Here is a 19,270-nt window from a genome sequence, read left to right on the forward strand (position 1 = left end):
AGAGAAGAAGATGCTGAACCTTAGACTAGCTGTACTGAAGGGACATTGTCATTTCATATTTCGATAGAATGAGCCATGGGACCATTACCTGATCTGTTGTATCCTGAAATGAACATCTATAGTCAATCATTTCCAACACTTTGTAATTCAAACTTAAGTATTAGTAGGCTAGTCCATCAAACTGATATGCAGTTTCTGCCTCCTTTTAGTCTTATCCAAATGTTCTATACCAGGCTTTCTTTAATCAGTTTTCGAATAAGTACACAAACAAATATTTATTTAAAGTCCACCATATACTGTGTTAGGTGCTAGGTACTAGAGATACAAACACAAAGACAAAACAATGCCAGCCCACAAGGAACTTATAGTCTACTGGGGGAGATAATATGTACATATGTAATGGAGAGAATTACCAGTGGGGAAGTGGTCCTCATAAGCATGAGCAGGGAGCACAGACTGCTGCCAATTCGTATGGGGGATTTGTCAAACCTGCTTTTAGAAGTGCATGGGGACATATAATGGAGGAATTCTGTCCCCATTCAGGGCATGCACAGGCATTTTGTGATTATTCCCTGTTTGATTACTTCGTGGTTAAGAAAAATCTTTTAATTGGCTGCTGAGCTAGAATTTAGTGTGCATACAAAAAGACATGAATGGGTCAAATCACTTTCCCTTTTTCCTGGTGCTGGTTGAGGAAAGAAATGTTGTAAGCCTCTAGGGAGAGGTCTTGAGCCCCTAGGTACCCACCCAGGCCTCCATGTGTCCAGTGAACATATGGCCTTGCTGTTTCTTCTCTCTCTGTTACCCTTATTTAGATGAAAAGATAATGAATTCAATTTTAGATGTGTTGAGTCTGACATGACTTCAGGACCTCTAGTTTGAAGTGTCTAACAGACCATTTGTGATGTGAACCTGGAGCTCAGGAGATGCTCTAAGGCTGAAGATAAGGTAACCAAGTGAGATAGATTAGAGAAAGAAGAAAAGAGGGCCAAGGACAGATTCTTGAGGTATAAATATAGTAAGGGGGTATAATGAGGGTGAATGAATGAAGGAGACCAATATGGAGTGGTCAGATGGATAGGAAAAGAATAAAGAGGGCAGCATCACAAAAAAAAAAAAACACCACACAATATTTAGGTGAAATGGGTGGTTAACAATATTACTACAGAGACGTCAAAAAAGATGAGAATTAAGAAAAGACTGCCAGATTTAGCAAATAAGAGATCATTTGTAACTAGGGAAAAAGTTTCAATCAAATGTAAACAGATTGCAAAGAAGTGAATGAGAGGAGAGAAAGTGGAAGCAGTAAGGGCAGACAGTTTTTATTTTCCCCACAAGTTTTGCTGAGATGACAGCTTGAAGGGATAGTAGGGTCTACTGAGGATTTTTGAAGGATAGAGAAAACTCAAATGTGATTATGGGCTATTGGAAAGGAATTAGTAAGTGGAAGAGACTGAACTTTAGAGATGGAGGAAATAATTAAGGGAGCTATCTGCTATAGAAAACAGGAGGATCAAGGGTACTCATAGAGTATGTTGACCTTAACCTTAGCAAGATGTGCAATCTCTTAATGAGAGGTTGGACTAAAGAATAGAGAATGATTCCAAGGAAGTGTCAGAAGAAAGGAAAAAGAAGGAATGTTAGCTTTGGACTAAAGAAGGAAGAATAGTCTCTAAGTTTTAGTAAATTAGGAGTTAAGATCCTCAGATGAGAGGTTCAGGAAGAGTAGCTATGGGAGGCTTGAGGAAAGAAGAAAAGATTTAGAATAGCTGCTATATGGAGAAAAAGAACCAATTACAGAGGAATAAATGGATTGCCTTGTGAGACCCCAGTTGAAATTAGAGAACATAAATTTATGGTGGACCCAGTTAGTACAGTTGTATGACTTCTTCCAATTCTGTTGAGTAGCATGTGAGTAGGATTAGAGGAAATAGATGGTGGTAGGGATCCAGCATTGGGATCTGGCAAGACATGAATGGCAAGAGGACATAGGGGCAATGTTTTGATATCAGTTAATGTGCTGTGTTGAAAAAAATAACAAATCTGGAGTCAAAAGACTTCGGTTAACATACCAGTTCTGACTCATTATCTGTGTAACCTTGAGAAGGTCACATAACTCCTTTGAGTTTTGATTCCTCTCCTGTAAAATGGAGATATTAATACATGCCCTATCTATTTCACAGGGTTTAGGAGAAATTGTATTGTAAATGTCAGAGTGATTTAGGAATGTCATTAATAATTACTAATAATAGATCTTAATAATTTATAAATTACTTAACACATTTGTTAATAAACTAATAATTATTAGTTATTAATAATTTCTAAAGGTATGTGTTATCTTCTTGATATGAAATGCTTGTCTAACTTGTTCTTTTCAGAAAAGTAAATATATGCTTTTCTATATATTCTGTATATATATTCCCTATAAGGCTATACTGCCTCTTTTAACTAAGTTTATATGCCACAATAGAGGTAAAAGACTTAAAATAAATATATCTCAGATTATTAACATTTTGGCATAAATGAGTTCCAAAACATAAATGATGCTTTCAGACAGTTTCTTGCATTAATGGGAAAGGGGATTAAAAAAAACTTGAAAGCACTGGGCTCTAGAAGGAAACTGAGTAGGAAAGAAATAGGATAGAGTGAGTAATGAAGAGATGAGAAGGATGTCACAGAGGGGAAAAGAGGGGATAAAAATGAGACCAGGTGCATCAGATATAGCAATTTTATCAAGTTAGCTTTGTTTATCAGTAGCATTGCAGGATTATACAGAAGTTATGAATAAAAGTACTTCCATCATGGTATCCTCCCTGGACCTCAGTTTCTGCATCTATAAAAGGAGTCAGTTGGACTAGATACCTCTGTGATCCCTTGTAGCTCTATATCTATGATCCTAAGGCCTACATCCCTATACAACCGAGCAAGAACATCTAGTTAGAGCACTTTTAACAAGTGACCCAGTCTTTAAAAGCAGGCATGAGATTTAGAGAAGCCTTCACAAAAAGTTAGACAGACCAGTAATGAATAAAGAAATGGGCCTTCATGATAGCTCATTTTAACTCACACAAGTTTAGGGTCAAACCCTAAACTAAAACTCACTGGGGAGGAGAACAGGGACAATAAGAGGAGATAAAAAAACAAGGTCAGTTACCAGGAAAACCCTGGTCACTACAGACTTTAGGCACAAAAGGAGGAGGAAGGGAAGTAAGCAATGGCTCTTTAGAGAGACTGCCATTGAATTCAGCATACACATCTCCACTGAGCACTTCACAGGCTTTCCATAGCTACTGATCAGGATGCTTGGGTTACAATCACCTTGACGCCAGATATAGATTCTTGAAACCACTGCAGGCAATGGGTTTTATGAGACAAGCTCAAATTTTCACTCAGGTCCTTCTACTGTCACGAACAAAAAAATTCTAGGTATTGGTTGATGCATGGGATCTGGCTGAACCAAATAGAGGGTACAAACATGCAGTATGGAAATTTCCAGAATTAGAAAGGCAAGAAGAGGTCAAGGTAAGCAGGAAGATGGAGTATACTTAGTAACCAGAGCAGAGATAGCCTGGAGCAAGTGAGACTTATGCTCTCTGAGAGATACCAAAGGCTTCAGGTCTTTTTAAATGGTCACCACACAGTCAACTGCAATCATATTGCATTGTATTTAGTTCTTTGTTTGCTTTCTTTGAGTTTCACGGGCAATGGGTGGTAAAAGATTTTATAGTATAAATAATAACAGCATAAAATCATGTAATTATAGAATTAGGGCTGAAAGGAACTTCAGAAGTTATCTACTCCAACCATCTCATTTTACAGATGGGGGAAAAAAGGCCCAGAGAGATGAAATGACTTGTTCAGCATCATACAGGTAGCAAGTGTTGGGATTTGGCCACATGTTACATTTACACAGACACTAAAATGAGCTGAAGAGTTGATTCAATGTTCGATAAACTTTCTATTGAAGAAAAGGTCTTGGCCTGAATTAAAATAATACAGGTTAGCTGCCTATGCCATCAAAGTTATCAGCTCTCTAATCTAATTTACCTTGAAGACCTACTCACAAAATAAAAACTAGAATATTCCCTGGTATCGGATTTTACAATAAACAGAACAATATCATTTCTAAGAAAACAATTATTGTTAATGTATTAATATTGTCACAAAGGGTGGAAGAGTATACTTTAAGTAGTTAGTTTGATACGAGGGATCAAGTTTATTTTGGAATATGAGGGGGGAATTAATTTTGACATACTATTTATTTTTAATAGTGAAGCCTAATGGATCTATGACCTGATTAATATAAATACAATTTAAAATATCTAATGGTCCAAACTAACAATTTCACTATGCCATTTCTCCAGCTGTATCTGACTCTAAAGGACTGATATGGCAACTTCCCAAAAAAATTCCCTTCTGTAATGAAAACTAACATGATCATTAAATCCTTATAGAGCATGTCCATGGGGTCACTGGCATTGTCTTGATTATTTTTTTTCCAGAAGTTTTCTTCCCATATGCTCTTTAGTAAATTTTGCCATTCCCTAAAAGCCAGGAAAATAATATTTTTTATCCCAACCACAATGACTTTTCCCAAGTTCTTTGCTACAAACCTCAGAAAACAGAGAGTGGGCTCATTCTCAATTTGGACCTTCCCACACACACTACCACCAAATAGTTTTTTTTTAATCTCATAAGAAATTTTCTCTGTGGGAATATAGATTCTGAATTGTAGTATGAATTATAAATATGTGTGTGTGCATGTGTATATATATATATATATGTATATATATAAGATATAATATATATATGTATGTGTATATATATATATATATATATATATATATATATATATATATAATGTAAAAAGCTATGACAGATGAGCAAGAACAGTTCAGAACTGCTTTGCATTTCCCAGTTACCTCTAATGTCTGGAGTTTCTGATTGAGTTTCTGATCCATTAGGAAGAATTAATAATCTATACTGTGAACATTCTCGAAAAATGAGGGGGTAAACTAAAACAAAAAAGAAAATAATATAAGAAAAATGATGTTAGCTGAGTCACTCTCATCTAAGAGGACTGAGGTAGGTCCCTGTGTGGTTTTCAATTGAGAAGCATTATGCCATGGAAAGGGTGCTAGATTTGGAGTCAGGAAGATGTGTGCTCAAGTATAGTCTCAGACACTTGCTAATTATGTGACTCTGGGCAAGTGACTTAATTTCTCTCAGCTTCAGCTTCCTCATCTGTAAAGTGGGGCTAATACTAGCATCTAAAAAGATTGTTGTGTGAAGCAAATGAAATAACACATGTAGAGGATTTTGGAAACTTTAAAATGCTGCATAAATGCTGGTTATTATTATTATTGTATATTATCAGATTATAAATCTAATCAAAAGACCATCACTGGGATTCTAATATACCTCACCGAATGAAACATTAGATAATAACAGATAGGACAGAGAGGGGTACATGTGACAGATGGAAAATTAATGTTAAGGGAAATTTCTCTTCAAATAATTAAATACAAGTCACAGGAAATAACTTCAAGGAATCGTTAGAGAACTTCACTTCTACTGCCCATAATAGCTGGCTATACCAAATAGGTATATCAAGAAACTGAGATAGAAAGTGGGCCACATCACTCAGGAAAAGGGCTAGATGGCAGAAAACCATTTGCTCAACAATTAGTGAGCAATTTACCTCTAATTTACCCCCCGATAATCACCAAAATCCTTTTTACTTACCCAATAACTTGATGCTCATAATACTGAAGTGTCCTCTTGAGAGTCTGCTGTATAATTTGAGGCTACAGAACAATAATAAAAAAAAGATATTATCAGCAAATCATTGCCAGCCTTGCTCCAAGCATCAGAGGCAGCTAGGTGGCTACTGATTTATCATGTAATGTTGTTTGTTTTACAATATTAACCCATTTTGCATTTTGCCATGTGTTTTCCCCACAGGAACTAAGAGGAGGCCTCCACAATCCTGAGCATTTTCCATCTGAAGTAAACTATTCTTTTCCTAGCAGTTTCTTCGAGATTCTTTCTCCCAATTACTCAATTCATTTCAAAATTGAGTTCTTTCAATGTTTCCAGGATTGAGGGTGGTGAGGTTATCACTGCCCCCAAAGAACTTACAACATGTTTGATGAGATGAGACATATAACCATGAAAGATAGTGTCTAGTCCAGCAGGGATCTCTGACAAGTCCTGCTATTCTGTTTCAAATAGAATTTCAAAAGATGTTCAATCAAGTGGCAATAAAGTGAGACAGATAAATGAAAGATTATAGCAAGCTAGATACAGCATTTATTAAGCATTTACTATGTGCCAGGCACTTTACTAAGAACTAGAGACACAAAGAAAGAAAAAATGAAGGTCCCTGACCTCAAGGAACTTACATACTAATAAAGGAAGACAACACATGAAGAGAAGCTAGAAAATGGGGATAAGGAATGGGGGAGGGTGCAGACAGGACAAGAGTGAGATGGTGGCCTAGACAAGATACGGTGAAAGTTCACCTATCAGAGCCCAGGGTGCCTCCAGGGGTGGAGTTTCTTGTGAGGAGGAGGTGATGATGAAGACAGGATGATGGAAGGAATTCTCTTTTTATAAAGAGATTTTTGTTTTTTTACTAGAAGAAGACTTTGAAAATCTACTGTATTTTAGGAGTATGATTCTAGCATGAGGCTAACAGGAGAAGGTAATTTTAAATGACCCCATCTATTCATGAATAGAGCAATCACCAGTCTAATTTTCTCAAGGGCTCCATGGGATTGTTACCAAAACACTGGGGAATTTCTGGGGCAGTCACAAGGACTTAGGGGCAGGAAATTAAATTGCTGCCAACTCCCAAACAGTTCCTGACAAAGCTTTATAATCCTCTCCCTCTCTATGATAACTCAGGATAAAATTTTTTAATCCCATGAAAATCAGTCAATCTCTTCTTAGCATTCTTTAGCCCAGGGAAGATTTCAAACCTAGGAAGCTATAGAAGAGACACAAAGATCACAAAACACATTCCCCACAAAATAGAATGGAAGCAAAAGGTAACTTTGTGCTATTAGAATAATCAGTGAAAACAATAATGGGCAAAATATTGAGAAAATTCATGGGGAAGAGAAAAAAATCTCAGTCAAAAAACTATCAGATGAGTGATTTGTCACAAGAATGATTTTTCTGTACACAGAGCACTCAAGCTTGTGTTGGTAAGTGATCAAAAACTCTGGGATAATCGTAAGTTCATAGCTTTAGAGTAGGAAAGGACCTTAGAATTTATCAAGTCCAACCCCTTCATTTTATAGATGAGGAAAACTGATGCTTAGAGAGATGAAGTGACTTTTCTAAGGTCGTGAGTAGTAGAGTTAAGGATTTGAACCCATGCCCTCTGACTCCAAATCCATTGTACCATGTATTCAGAACATTATAGGGCTTGAATGGGTCATTAATTCATCTGTCTGTTAAGACAGTAATGGGCTATTTGTGGTGGAAATCAGAGATATCATTGTACAGAGCAAACACACCACTATATAAGGAGTGAACAATGAGCCAAACTCTAAAACCAGGACCACATAAAGATAACTGATCCAGAGAACAAACAGGAAGTCAAGAAATGATTCTAAGACCAAAAGTTGAAAGGGGGCTACCTTGAAGCAAAATCAGGAAAATACCACAGTGGGAGGAGGGGAGAAGATGCAGTAACAGCCACCGACAGTTTGTCTCACTTGTTTCATGCAAGGAATCATCCTGGGACCTTCTCTTTTCATGTCCTCAACATCCTAGTTATTGCCTCCTAACTGTCCCCACAAAGTTGTGTTAGAAAAGGGGGGGAAAACACGAGCATAGGGCAGAGGTTCCTTCCTATATTGTTTTCCTGCATCTGGTTATTTCACTCTGCATCAGTTCATTAAAGTTTTCCCATAATAGAAGCTTAATTTCATTTAAACCAAATTGGAAAAGTAACTGAGTACCACAGTCAGGTACACTGAACAACGGCATAGTGAATGAAGTACTGGACTTGGCGTAAGACCTAAATTCCTCTGACACTTACTAGCTCTGGGACCACTGGCAAGTCACTTAACCTCTCTCACCCCACTTCTTCATCTATAAAGGATTATTTTAAGACTTAAAAGATGAGATAGTGTCTCTAGAGAATATTATAATCTTTGTAGAACTAGATAAACATCAGTTCTATTTCCCTGCTACTTAGAGTAGCAAAGCGCTCTTTTCAAGTTATGGTCCACACAATAAACCTAGGGGAAAGAAGACAGCCTTATACATGGAAAATGTGGAAACCAAACTATGAATAAACCTAAAGAAGAGGCTTTTGGCTCTTGCAACGGAGTCATAGGTATTATAGGTGTAAGTATGAACAGGAAGACATAGGCATCCTAATACTTATGGTAATGTGTGGGATTGGGGGCGGTGGTAGGGGTGGGATGTGCCTTAAGGATTTAAACCAAGGACAACCTAAACCAAAACTGTCATTAGTCATTGGCAGGACTCCTGGGATTCCGAGGTCTCTGGCACTGGATTGACAATTCCTGAGCCAAGATAATTTTCCCTTTGGCAATATATCTGAAGGTTAGAGAATACCATGATAGGACTGGCCTGTGCAATAGGTCTTGTCACAAAACATGTAGCAGCAGATACCAGAGTACATGGGGTCAGTTACCCCAAGAACAGCCTCATTTGTACTCAAGTATATTTGTTTTCCTCTTTAGCAAGAATTTCCCATCTTTAAAACTCAAAGGGTCATCAGAAAGCACATTCCTGTGAAAGGAATTAAGCCTTTTAAAGAACTTTTTTTCCTTGTGTAAAGCAATTACTCCTGCTCTCAGCAGGAGCTAAATTTACTGCCTCTGAAATGCATTAAAAGGAAACTGTCCTCTAGGAACATTCTGCAGTTTCAGGTAAGCCAAGCCATTCTATATCAACCCTATGGTTAACCAGGACCAGTGTGCCTTCTCCAATGTGCCAATCTACATCTGTGGTGGTTGCCAGACAGAAAATGTCCTGATCTTCTGGTTTATTAAGGTTTATTTCACAGAGGCCTGTCTTTCAAGATACAAAATGACTCTGCTTAGGCACCTGACTACCATTTGAAAGGAATCTTCTCACATTTGAAAAAAAAAATTCCCTAACTGACCAAAAATGGTCAAATGAACAAATACAAATAAATCACAGTCTTTTTGGTTAGGTACAGTTCTTACCTCCAGTCAATGAAGAAGCATTTATTCAGCACCTACTGCTCACTGTGCATTGTGCTAGGTGCTAAGGATACAAAGAGGAAGGTGAAGTAGTACCTCCCTTTAAGGAGCTTACCGTTTATCTGGGTGAGACAACATGTACATATATAGATATGTACAAAATAAATGCAAGATAATTTTAAGAGTAAGCCACTAGCAGTTGAGGAGATTAGGAAAAGCTTCACAAAGAATGTGGCATAGAGGCCAGCCAATGCAAAGGGAGAATGCATTGGAGGTGGGAGAGACTTGGCACAGGAAAACCAATTAGAAGGCTATGGCAACAGGCCAGGCAAGAGGTTGTAAAGGTTTAAACAAACAGGACCAGGGCTCTATTCGTGCAAGTAGAGAGAAGGATGCAAATCCAAGAGATGTAGAGGAAATGTGGCTACAATACTTTGGGGACTGACACTGGCCTCTATGCTGCTGCTCCTGTTCAAGACTCCATCTCTCAATTCTATGCATATTCACAAGCTGTCCCCACAGAACTGCAATGTTGTCCCTCCTTATCCCTGCCTCCTGACTTCCTTCTAGTCTTAACTAAAATCCTGCTTTTTGCAAAAAGCCTTTCGTGGTCCCTCTTATTCTAATGCCTTCCCTTTGTTGATCATGGCCAATTTATTCTGTATATATCTTGTTTGCTCAGAGTTGTTTTCATGTTGTCTTGCCCAGAGAGACGCTGTGAGCTTCTTGAGATCAGGGACTGTTTTTGCTTTTCTTTGTATTCCCAGTGCTTACCGCATGGTACCAGTAGGTGCTAAATAAGTGCTTGTTGATTTCACATGGGATGTCACTCAATCTTTCTGAGCCTCAGTTTCTTTATCTGTATAATAAGGCTAAATAATACCTTTAGTTTCTAATTCACAAGTTTTTTTTTATAGAGGTTAAATGAGAGAATATATGTAATGTGTTTCACAAATCCTATTGCACAAATACCAGTTATTATTGTTACCTTGTTTTTACTTTTTTTAATGGGGTCAGGTACCTTTTTCTCTCTCTCTCTCTCTCTCTCTCTCTCCCTCCCTTCCTCCCTCCCTCTTTCTCTCTCTCTCTCCCTCCCTCCCTCCCTCCTTCTCTCTCTCTCTCTCCCTCTTTCCCTCCCTCTCTCTCTCTCTCTCCATTTTTGATATGAGATTGGAACAAGTAGATATCCTGATATTTTCAGTGCTCCACAAACTTTTGCATCAATGGATAAAATCCATTAAATTTTGTACCTAATTTAAATCAACTACAAAATAGCTTTTTGTACTTGAATAAAAGTATGAGGATACTAGCTCATCTTCTGTAAGTTCACTGAGCACATCCTTGAAACAAGTTCATTAAAAGGTAGGAAGCAGGGGCATGATAAATGAAAGAATACCAACTTTGAAGTGTTTAGTACATGCTAAGCCCTAGGGATACAAATGCAAAAGTGAAGTCAGTCTCTGTCCTTAAGGAGCTTATATTTTAATAAGGGAAGACACCACACATAGGGAAGTAGTGGCCAAAGAAAGGAACTTTGGAAACTTTCAGGGATAGTAAATGGAGCCATAGAAGAGGAAATCGGAGGCAGCTATATGGCGCAGTGGAAAGAGCACCGCCCTGGAGTCAGGAGAACCTGAGTTCAAATCCAGCCTCAGACATATAACACTTACTAGCTGTGTGACTCTGGGCAAGTCACTTAACCCCAATTGCCTCACACAAAAAAAAAAGAAGAAGAAGAGGAAACTGAGATACCCCTTCCATGAATGATGATGGGGTTGATGTAATTATGATTCTTAAACTGAGGGGGGAAGGGTATCCACATTTGAGGCAGATCTCACATTTCTCCAACATGATTTTGACTTCTGTACTTGAAAGCATGTTACTGTTGTTGATGATGATGATGACAATGACGATGACGATGATGATGGTGGTGATGATTATGATGAAGATGATGGATTCCATAAGGGGATAGCACAAATTCTACTAGCCCAAGAATAAGAGCAAATGGAATAAAACCTTTTCCTGGCACACTCAAATCACCAAAATGGGGGGGGGGCAGTGAGGAGAAGAGTAGAGGAGGAGACTACACTGGCAAAATTCTTAAAACCAAGATTTGAGGCTTAAGGCTAGAGGCACAGCCTAGCCAGTGTGGTCTACTTCAGCACAGAGAGTGGGAAAATAACCGCTAATATTCTACACAATCCTACCACCAAATGGTCACAGGGAAAGAAAGGGGAATTGAGAAGTGGGGTTGGGCAGAGGATTGACAAAATAGCTGGTAGATAAACATCAGGGTCAATTAAAATCCACAGAGGGAGACCACTTTCTAACCCAGTGAATGATGAATTATCTGATGCGGAGCATTTTATAGGGTTTTGTTTTGTTTTGTTTTGTTTTTATTTAGCTAGAAGATAACTTAAGAGTATTCTAACTTTACTCTTTCATTCTAAAATGAAGATACATGGGCCTAGAAAAATGAAATTGTTGTCCAGGGTTACAAAACATTATAAATAGCAGAGCTAGGATACTAGCCTAAGTCCTTCTGTTCAGGGAGACCCACAGAATCATGATTCAAGAGCGTAAACTTAATGACCAGAGGCCTATAAAGGAAACAGTAATTCTCAAGTGTATCCCACTCTAGGAATTCTAGCAGGGCTAGAAGCAGCCCAGAGTAACAGGAAAGGACATTAAACTGAATGTCAGTGAATCACTCAGAGTACAAGAATCCATCACCAAAGAAAGAACTGCTGGGTGGGAGGCCTAGCTTAGCATGTCAATTTTACCTTGTGTGAGCCAGAAATGCATTTATGCCATCAGCACTGTGACTCTGTATAAGTATGTTCATTGGAGGATTCCTCCTGTCCTAAGGTGCCACAGGTTACAAGTGAGAGACCTATTCTTGAGTGTAGCAAATAATGACCTCTTATAACTTTGTTACTAACAAGTATTGGGCCTTCCCACTATAAATATTTATATGATCATGACTTTTAGAGCTGGAAAAGACTTTCCAGGTCATAGGATAATATATTTATAGATAGAAAAGACCTTAAAGGCCATCTAATTAAACTTCCTTAGTTTTACAGATGAGGAAAATAAAAACTAGAAAAGTTAAGTAACTTTCCCAAGGCCACATAGATTTTACATGATCCAAAATTTGAACCCAGGTTTTCCAACTCCCTGGCGCTATTTCCTTTCTTGTGAGTTATATGCATAACGGCTTAATTTCAGACATTAAAACATACTGTCAACTGGTGTTACCTTGGGAAAGAACAAATCGAAAATGCAAAAATCATTCTCTGGTTTATGCTTCAATTCCAAAAGTAAATATTATCTAGTTTGTTAGTTAGTAAGTAACTTAACCAGGCACAAGATCCTACTGTTCTCTAATACTATGCACTTCTGTTTGACATTACACATGGACACACATGCACATACGCATGCACACACACCAGAAAGAAATGGAAAGAATGATTTTCTTTTGATGAGATGTTCATAAACTGATATTTTAAGATAACCTGTCGCATGAAAATATGTATAGACATAATCATGCTTTATACAATAATCCTTTAAGGTAGCAGCTTGAAGGCTCCCTAAAGAATAATTACAGATCAACCAGCCATGGTCTGGGGGATCATATTTTGAGAACTATTTGTTTAAATCATTCCTTGAGTCTTAATTAGAGGTGTTTCCATCGGGAGATGTCAAGTGAAACTGGTAAATCCAATACTTAGGGAAATTCAAACAACCATTCAATGCTAAGAATGTTTCCCTATTAGACAGCCACACGCATCTTTATAATCAAGGCAGAACCAATTGATTTAGATAAGCAAAGGGGACACAGAAAGATTCCTCCTTATATGTTAACTGCCTCCTTATATGTTAACTGGTGTTTATGAATAAGTCAGAACTCTATTGTTTTAGTCAGACAATTGCAAGACACAGAGCAGAGAGATATTATAATCTCATTGGTAAAATAAATCACGGACATCAAAAAAAGAAGAGTTGATATGTTTGCCAACATAGAAGGGGTATGGTGAGGTTCAACTGAAATAAGATTTATAAAAGTGCCTTGAAAATTATCATTGTCACATTCTTGCACAGTACTGTTATTATATAATGAATGGGTAATAGCATAGAGCCAGTTGCATAAAAGAAAATCATTACATCACTATATCACCACCACCTTTATTTTTTAAACTGAAGTGACTAAAATAGCTTTAGTTCTGAACTGCAGACAGTAAGCAACTTACTTTTCCTTATATTATTCTAGAGTAGTTAGATTAAAATTAACCACCAGAAACTTTTGACATGATTCCAAATAGAAAAAGGTATAAGAAGGTGGTTTGGAAATTGTTTAGCACATAGGTTTAGGCAAGCTGTGCTAAAGTGAATCTGAAAGCAAATGCTGTCGATCAGGAAAATAGCCATGGTTTGGAAGCAGACTGCCCTAAATAAAGGCTCATCTAACATAATACGAAATGGGGGAAAACAAAAAGGGAGGGGAAATAGTTACTTTGTGACTTTGGACAAGTCACTTAACTTTTCCAGCCTTTTTCATCTATAAAATGAGGGGATAGGTAGTCTCTAAGATTCCTTCCAGCCCTAAAGCCATGATCCTTACAAATTCTCAGAAATCTGAGTATGACTGCACTAAATATAGTTTTAATGAATTCATTTTTAAACAATATAAACAATATCCTAACACAATATATATTTTCAGAGAGGGATAGTTTGAGTGATTTGACATTCCTTTAACTAAGTCATTCTCTTCCAATGTTTAATGGTGGTTTGATTCCTTAAGACCAAATGATTGAGTTGATACTATACAGAAACTACTACAAATATTCAGCATGAGTGCTTATCACTAGCTCACTTATGATTGCTTCTAGGTATTTCAACCAAAACCATATCAGCAAGGCCCACCATTAGCTAAAGAGTAAAAATGGTGGTGTGTCTTCGGCACCTTCTCACCTCCATTTTCTTGGTCCTTTTTCAATTGTTAGGAACCTTCTTTTCTCCTCTTTCTTCAGCACTGTTATTGCCCTGAACTATCCCCAACTATCTACGGGACCTCACCTAGGTCTGCCTTCTTCAGGTGGTGCCTTATTCAACTCAAGTAGTTTTCTCTCCTCCCTGCTTCCTCCATTGACCCTAGGTAACTCAGCAATTGGATGTTTAGTCGAGATAGCAGTAAAAATCAGTTCAAATACCAAATTCTTTATGGGAATAGGGTTTATACTGCTCCACTGTGTGGAGCTAGGGCACTGCTTTAATGTTTAAAGATTGCCTGCAGTCAAAACATCAATAAAACCCATTAGGATACCAGTCAATTCAATCCAACCAGTGGATTGAATACTTTTTGAAATGTGAATGAACAGGCAGCTGTCAATGTAGGTGAATGTGTTGAACCTCTGTGTTTTCCCAGCCTATGAGTCTATTAGCAACATAAGAAGCAAGGAAATATAGACTTAAACTAAATATATCATTTGAAGTCAGGACCTCTGTCTTAGTCCCAGCTGTGTAATTGACCTTTCGAAATTTTTCAGGAGGTCAAGACTTCACCTGGGACCAACAGGCCTTGGGAAAATGCCTCCATTTCCACATCTGGAAAATACTAGCAAATATTTTCATAATTCCCAGAGTCATGATGAGGTAGAATTACAACAAAATTCCTAAGCATTTAACAAATATGACATTTTTGTCCTGTTGGTCCCAATCTCTTAAAACCATTGGACCACTTATCATGTGGAAGGAAACCTGGGGGCACTATTTAAAGGAATGGCAGTGATAACTTACTAAAAGTGTTCAGAGTGTTTTAAAAGAATCATTTTAAAATAATAAATGTGCTATTTTTGGTATAAGAAAATAATGCTACTGACTCTCTTTCAGTAAATACCATCCTCTTTGAACTATTTGCCCAATAGTAGTAAGGGATTTGTACAGTTTTACCCAAACTCTCACCCTGAGTCCTGCTATGCCTAGTAGTATGCGTTTCTGTTAAAACTGAAAAACATGGGAGATGTTAACTGTGTCCATAGAATGGAGCAAAACTCAGTAGCATGTATAGGGACCAAAGTTTCAGCTTTGGCTTAATTTAAAATCATGTTCTGATCAGCTAAAAAAACTATCTCAAACCATCATTTTTGTTGTTCCAAATGATGCAAAATTAATATGTAGTCAACTTTATGATAACTTCTCTTCCATGTTTAGTTCTTTTTTACTTTCAAAGAGTTTTTGAAAAGTGTACCTTTGCCTCATTTTAATGTCTTTCCAAAAAAAAAAGTAATTCATTCCCTACTCAGTGCAACTCAGTTCATCAAAAACTTTTCTGAAGGTTCAAAGGAACAACTTGAAGGGGACACATCCCTGAAATGTTACCTAATATATCCCTCTTTGGTGAAATAGGACTATGTTTCAAACAATCAATCGATAAAAGTTTATTAAATGTCCCTATTTGCCAAGCACTGTCCTAGGCACCAAGGATCCAAAGACCAGTTCCAAATCAAGAGACTACAGAAATCTTCCTATTTGCAAACACCTCCAGAGAAGATTCCACAAACTCCCTTAATAACTCATTCCAGTGCTTAAAACCTTCACATCTGGGAAATTTTCTGTATCCCAAACCTAAATCCCTTATGATCCAACTTAGGCTCATTTCCTCTTGTGCTCTTACTGAGGATGGAAAACAGCTGCATAAAGCCATATTCCCATGTTTGCAAATTGTTAGCATGGTACTTCTCAACCTTTTTGTTCTCCAAACTAAATCATCTTTATATCTTTAACTTTTCCTGAGAGCTTTTTTTCTGTGAATTTAGAAGTAATTAACTGGTTTGTATTCTGGCCTATTTTGGTCTTGCCATACTAAAAGATTCCATGTCTTTTTACATTCCCTGCAGCCCAGAATGGAGTCATTCATGTCATATCAGTCATATCCTTGGATATGCCCCTCCTAAGGGTCCCTGCCAGGTTCTAAAACTAGGTATGGATGACCCACACAGGCTCGCTGTGAACCAGGTTGGTCCACAACAAAGGAGTCCCCAGGAAGATGAATTAGTTCTGAGGGCTGATCTCAGTACTGAACCACATTGATTTCGGGGCATACTGATCAAGTCCTTACCCTCCCTATTCCTCCCTACTCAAAGATCTACCATGTATAAATGAAAATATTTTAGCTGATCCAGGCTTGACTCAACCAAAAAGGTGCTGTCCTTCTCAGAGTGGAGAAATTCATTACACCTAATGTTAATCCAGGCTGATAACCAACCTTCTCCCAGTTCTACAATCAAGCAATGTAGTTGTGTACAGAAAACATTATCCAATTGGCAGATAATACAAGGCCACAGTGTTTCTCCACCTTAGTGGAACCCAAGCAACTTTGAAAGACATGAGAACTCTGATCAAAACAACCAACCATGATTCTAGAGAACCCATGGTGAAACTACCTCCTGACAGATAAGTGATGAACTCAGAGTTAAGACTGAAACATTTATTTGGACAAGTCCAATAAGATAAATTTTTTTCTTGACTACATATTTGTTTTAAAGGATTTCTTTTTCTTTCCTTTTTCAAATAGAGTAGAGGAAAGTGGGAGGGAAAGAAGGTAGACTTGAGGTAAATGGGAAAAGAAGAAATTTAATTTAAAAAAAAAAGAAAACCAAAGGCCCCAGTGCTGGCACAAAACTTCAGCACTATTAGATCATCTTTGTAGCTCCCTTTGAACATATTCTAAATAATACTCCAAATCCTTCAAACATGAAAATTGGATGATCTGGGGAGAATAGCATAAGACCTGCTGTAAGGAAGATTGTGGCCCAAATTCTGCCTCTGACACTGCCTATGTGGCCATGAACAAGTAACTTAACCTCTCAGCCTCAGTTTCCTTATCTATGAAATGAGGTGAATAATACCTCTGTAGTACTTCCCTCAGAATTTTTTGTGAGACTTCAATGAGTTTATACAAATATACATGCATATGTACATATACATAGCTGCTACATATGTGTGTATAACATATATAATGCATTTATAAACTTTAATGCACCATATAAATGTCAGCTATTACTCTGGGAACATTGTACTTTCTTAGTCAGAAACCATCATGCTGAAGAAATCTTCAAAATGTCAGCCATGTCAGCCATGTAGATAACTTTTGCTTCTCTATTACTGAGATGGCATTTCAGGGGGGGAAATGTCTTTCACCTTATCCCAATGGACTTCTATAATTCTGAAAGAGAAAATGATGCTGATGACTCTGTGCTATTCTGCCTTATTTAAATCTAATTCACAAGCAAGTCAAGACAGTATCCCATGATGTCATTGGTCATCTTCAAAAATGAAAGATGAACAAGAATGACTTGTACCCAAATGCACAAAAACTTCGTAAAGAAACTCTGAAGTAGGAAGAGGCTAGCAGGTCTTATATTATCTAAATTTAAATATTATTTCTACCAACATTAAAATCTCAATCTATATCACAAGAATATTATATTTTCTAATAAAGTGTTTTAATTAGATTTTTTTTCAATTATCAAACATTTGTTTTCCCTCTCACATCTCCCTCTGCCCCCAGGGAAAAGAGAAAAGAGAAAAAAAATCCTTATAACAAATATATATTGTCAAGGAAAAAAATCTTGCAATGGCTATGTCTAAAATTATGTGTCTCATTTTGCATATTTAATCTTTCACCTCTTTTTCAGGAGGTGGGTAGTTTTCTTCATCATCGATGCCTGCCTAGACCATTCCCATAAAAATTCTTACAGAGATGTGAAAGCAGAAAAATTGTGGTTATAATTGTTTATGTTTTCCCCATTGTCTTTTTTATTTAAAACATTTTCTGTGGCCTTTTCCATTCTTTTGGGATGATTCTCCTAAAATAAAATTCAATAAGAGATAAATGAAAAATATTATACATGGGTACAAACAAGCAACTTCATAAATGCAAAATGGGGGAGTCATGGTTAGCCAGTAACTTTCCTGAAAAGTATCTGGGGGTTTTAGTAGATTGCAAGCTCAATAGGAGTCAGCAGCATGATGTGGCAGCCAAAAAATGGAATGTTATCTTGGGCTCTTTTAAGAGAAGTATAGCTTTCAGAAATAGGGTGTTGATGGTCCCACTGTATTCTGCCCTCCACAAATATCATCTGGAGTATTTTGTTCAGTTCTGCGCACCTTGGTATAAGAAAAATATTAATAAGTAAAAAGAATGTCCAAAGAAGGGGCTTGAGTCCACGTAATATAAGAAAATGTAGGAACTGGCTATTTTTAGCTTAGAGAAGATACAAATTTAGTCTGATGTCTGGAAAAAATTCCTGACAATTGGAGCTATCTAAAAGTAGATTGGTCTAACTTAAGAGGTAGTGGGTTTTCCCTCCTTGCTAATCTTCAAGCTAAAGAGGAATGATTAGTTGTCTAGTGTGTTATATTGGGGATTCCTTACCTATGTTAATTGCATAGCCTCCTATTTAGAATAGATCACTACCTTAATTCATGTCATATTCATAAATGAAGCTCCTGCCAATATCACTAATCATTCATGCTAGATTTCCCACTGTCTCCCAAACTGTCAATAGTAGTGATGGCTGGTGCCATACCATTCACATGGTTTTGCTCACGTGCCTATGACCCTAAATAGTAGAAAACAGTAGACAAAGGGAAAGATGTATTACATAGGCGAATAACACCCTGAGGAAGAGTCTTTCCTAAATTATAGTAGAAATGGATACCACTGGAAATGTGGACTACATTCCCACTTCATATGCTGAGAATATAGACTCCTAGCAAAGTCAGAGATTAAATAACAAACATGGGAAAATTTACCAGGTATCTAACAGGAAACTCCCTATCAACTCTCAACAAAGTTCAAAGTTGGGAAACCAAGAAAAGGAAGAGAAAAGATCTACACTGATCACATATTAGGAGGCTATGTGGTTTGATGAGATAACTGAGCAACAAAGAAGTCTAAGGTCTCTCCCAATTATGGTAAAGAAGGGGTCTTAGTCACTAAACTTTTTTGTGCCTAAATTATCCCCTCTTCAAAGTAATGTTCACAATGTATTCTC

The 19,270-nt window shown here is 37.3% G+C and overlaps 1 protein-coding gene across 1 annotated transcript in view; it reads right to left on the reverse strand.

Annotated features, from left to right (window-relative positions):
* The window catches only part of GUCY1A2 (guanylate cyclase 1 soluble subunit alpha 2), a 433,766-nt gene that overhangs the window by 375,156 nt on the left and 39,340 nt on the right, over positions 1–19,270 (reverse strand). Inside the window, 1 exon segment of the mRNA XM_020996105.2 lies at positions 5,746–5,807. Coding sequence (XP_020851764.1) covers positions 5,746–5,807 — 62 coding nt within the window.

The sequence above is a fragment of the Phascolarctos cinereus genome, unplaced genomic scaffold, assembly GCF_003287225.1.
Source record: "Phascolarctos cinereus isolate Bilbo 61053 unplaced genomic scaffold, phaCin_HiC Scaffold_726;HRSCAF=1367, whole genome shotgun sequence".
NCBI classification, from domain to species: Eukaryota; Metazoa; Chordata; class Mammalia; order Diprotodontia; family Phascolarctidae; genus Phascolarctos; species Phascolarctos cinereus.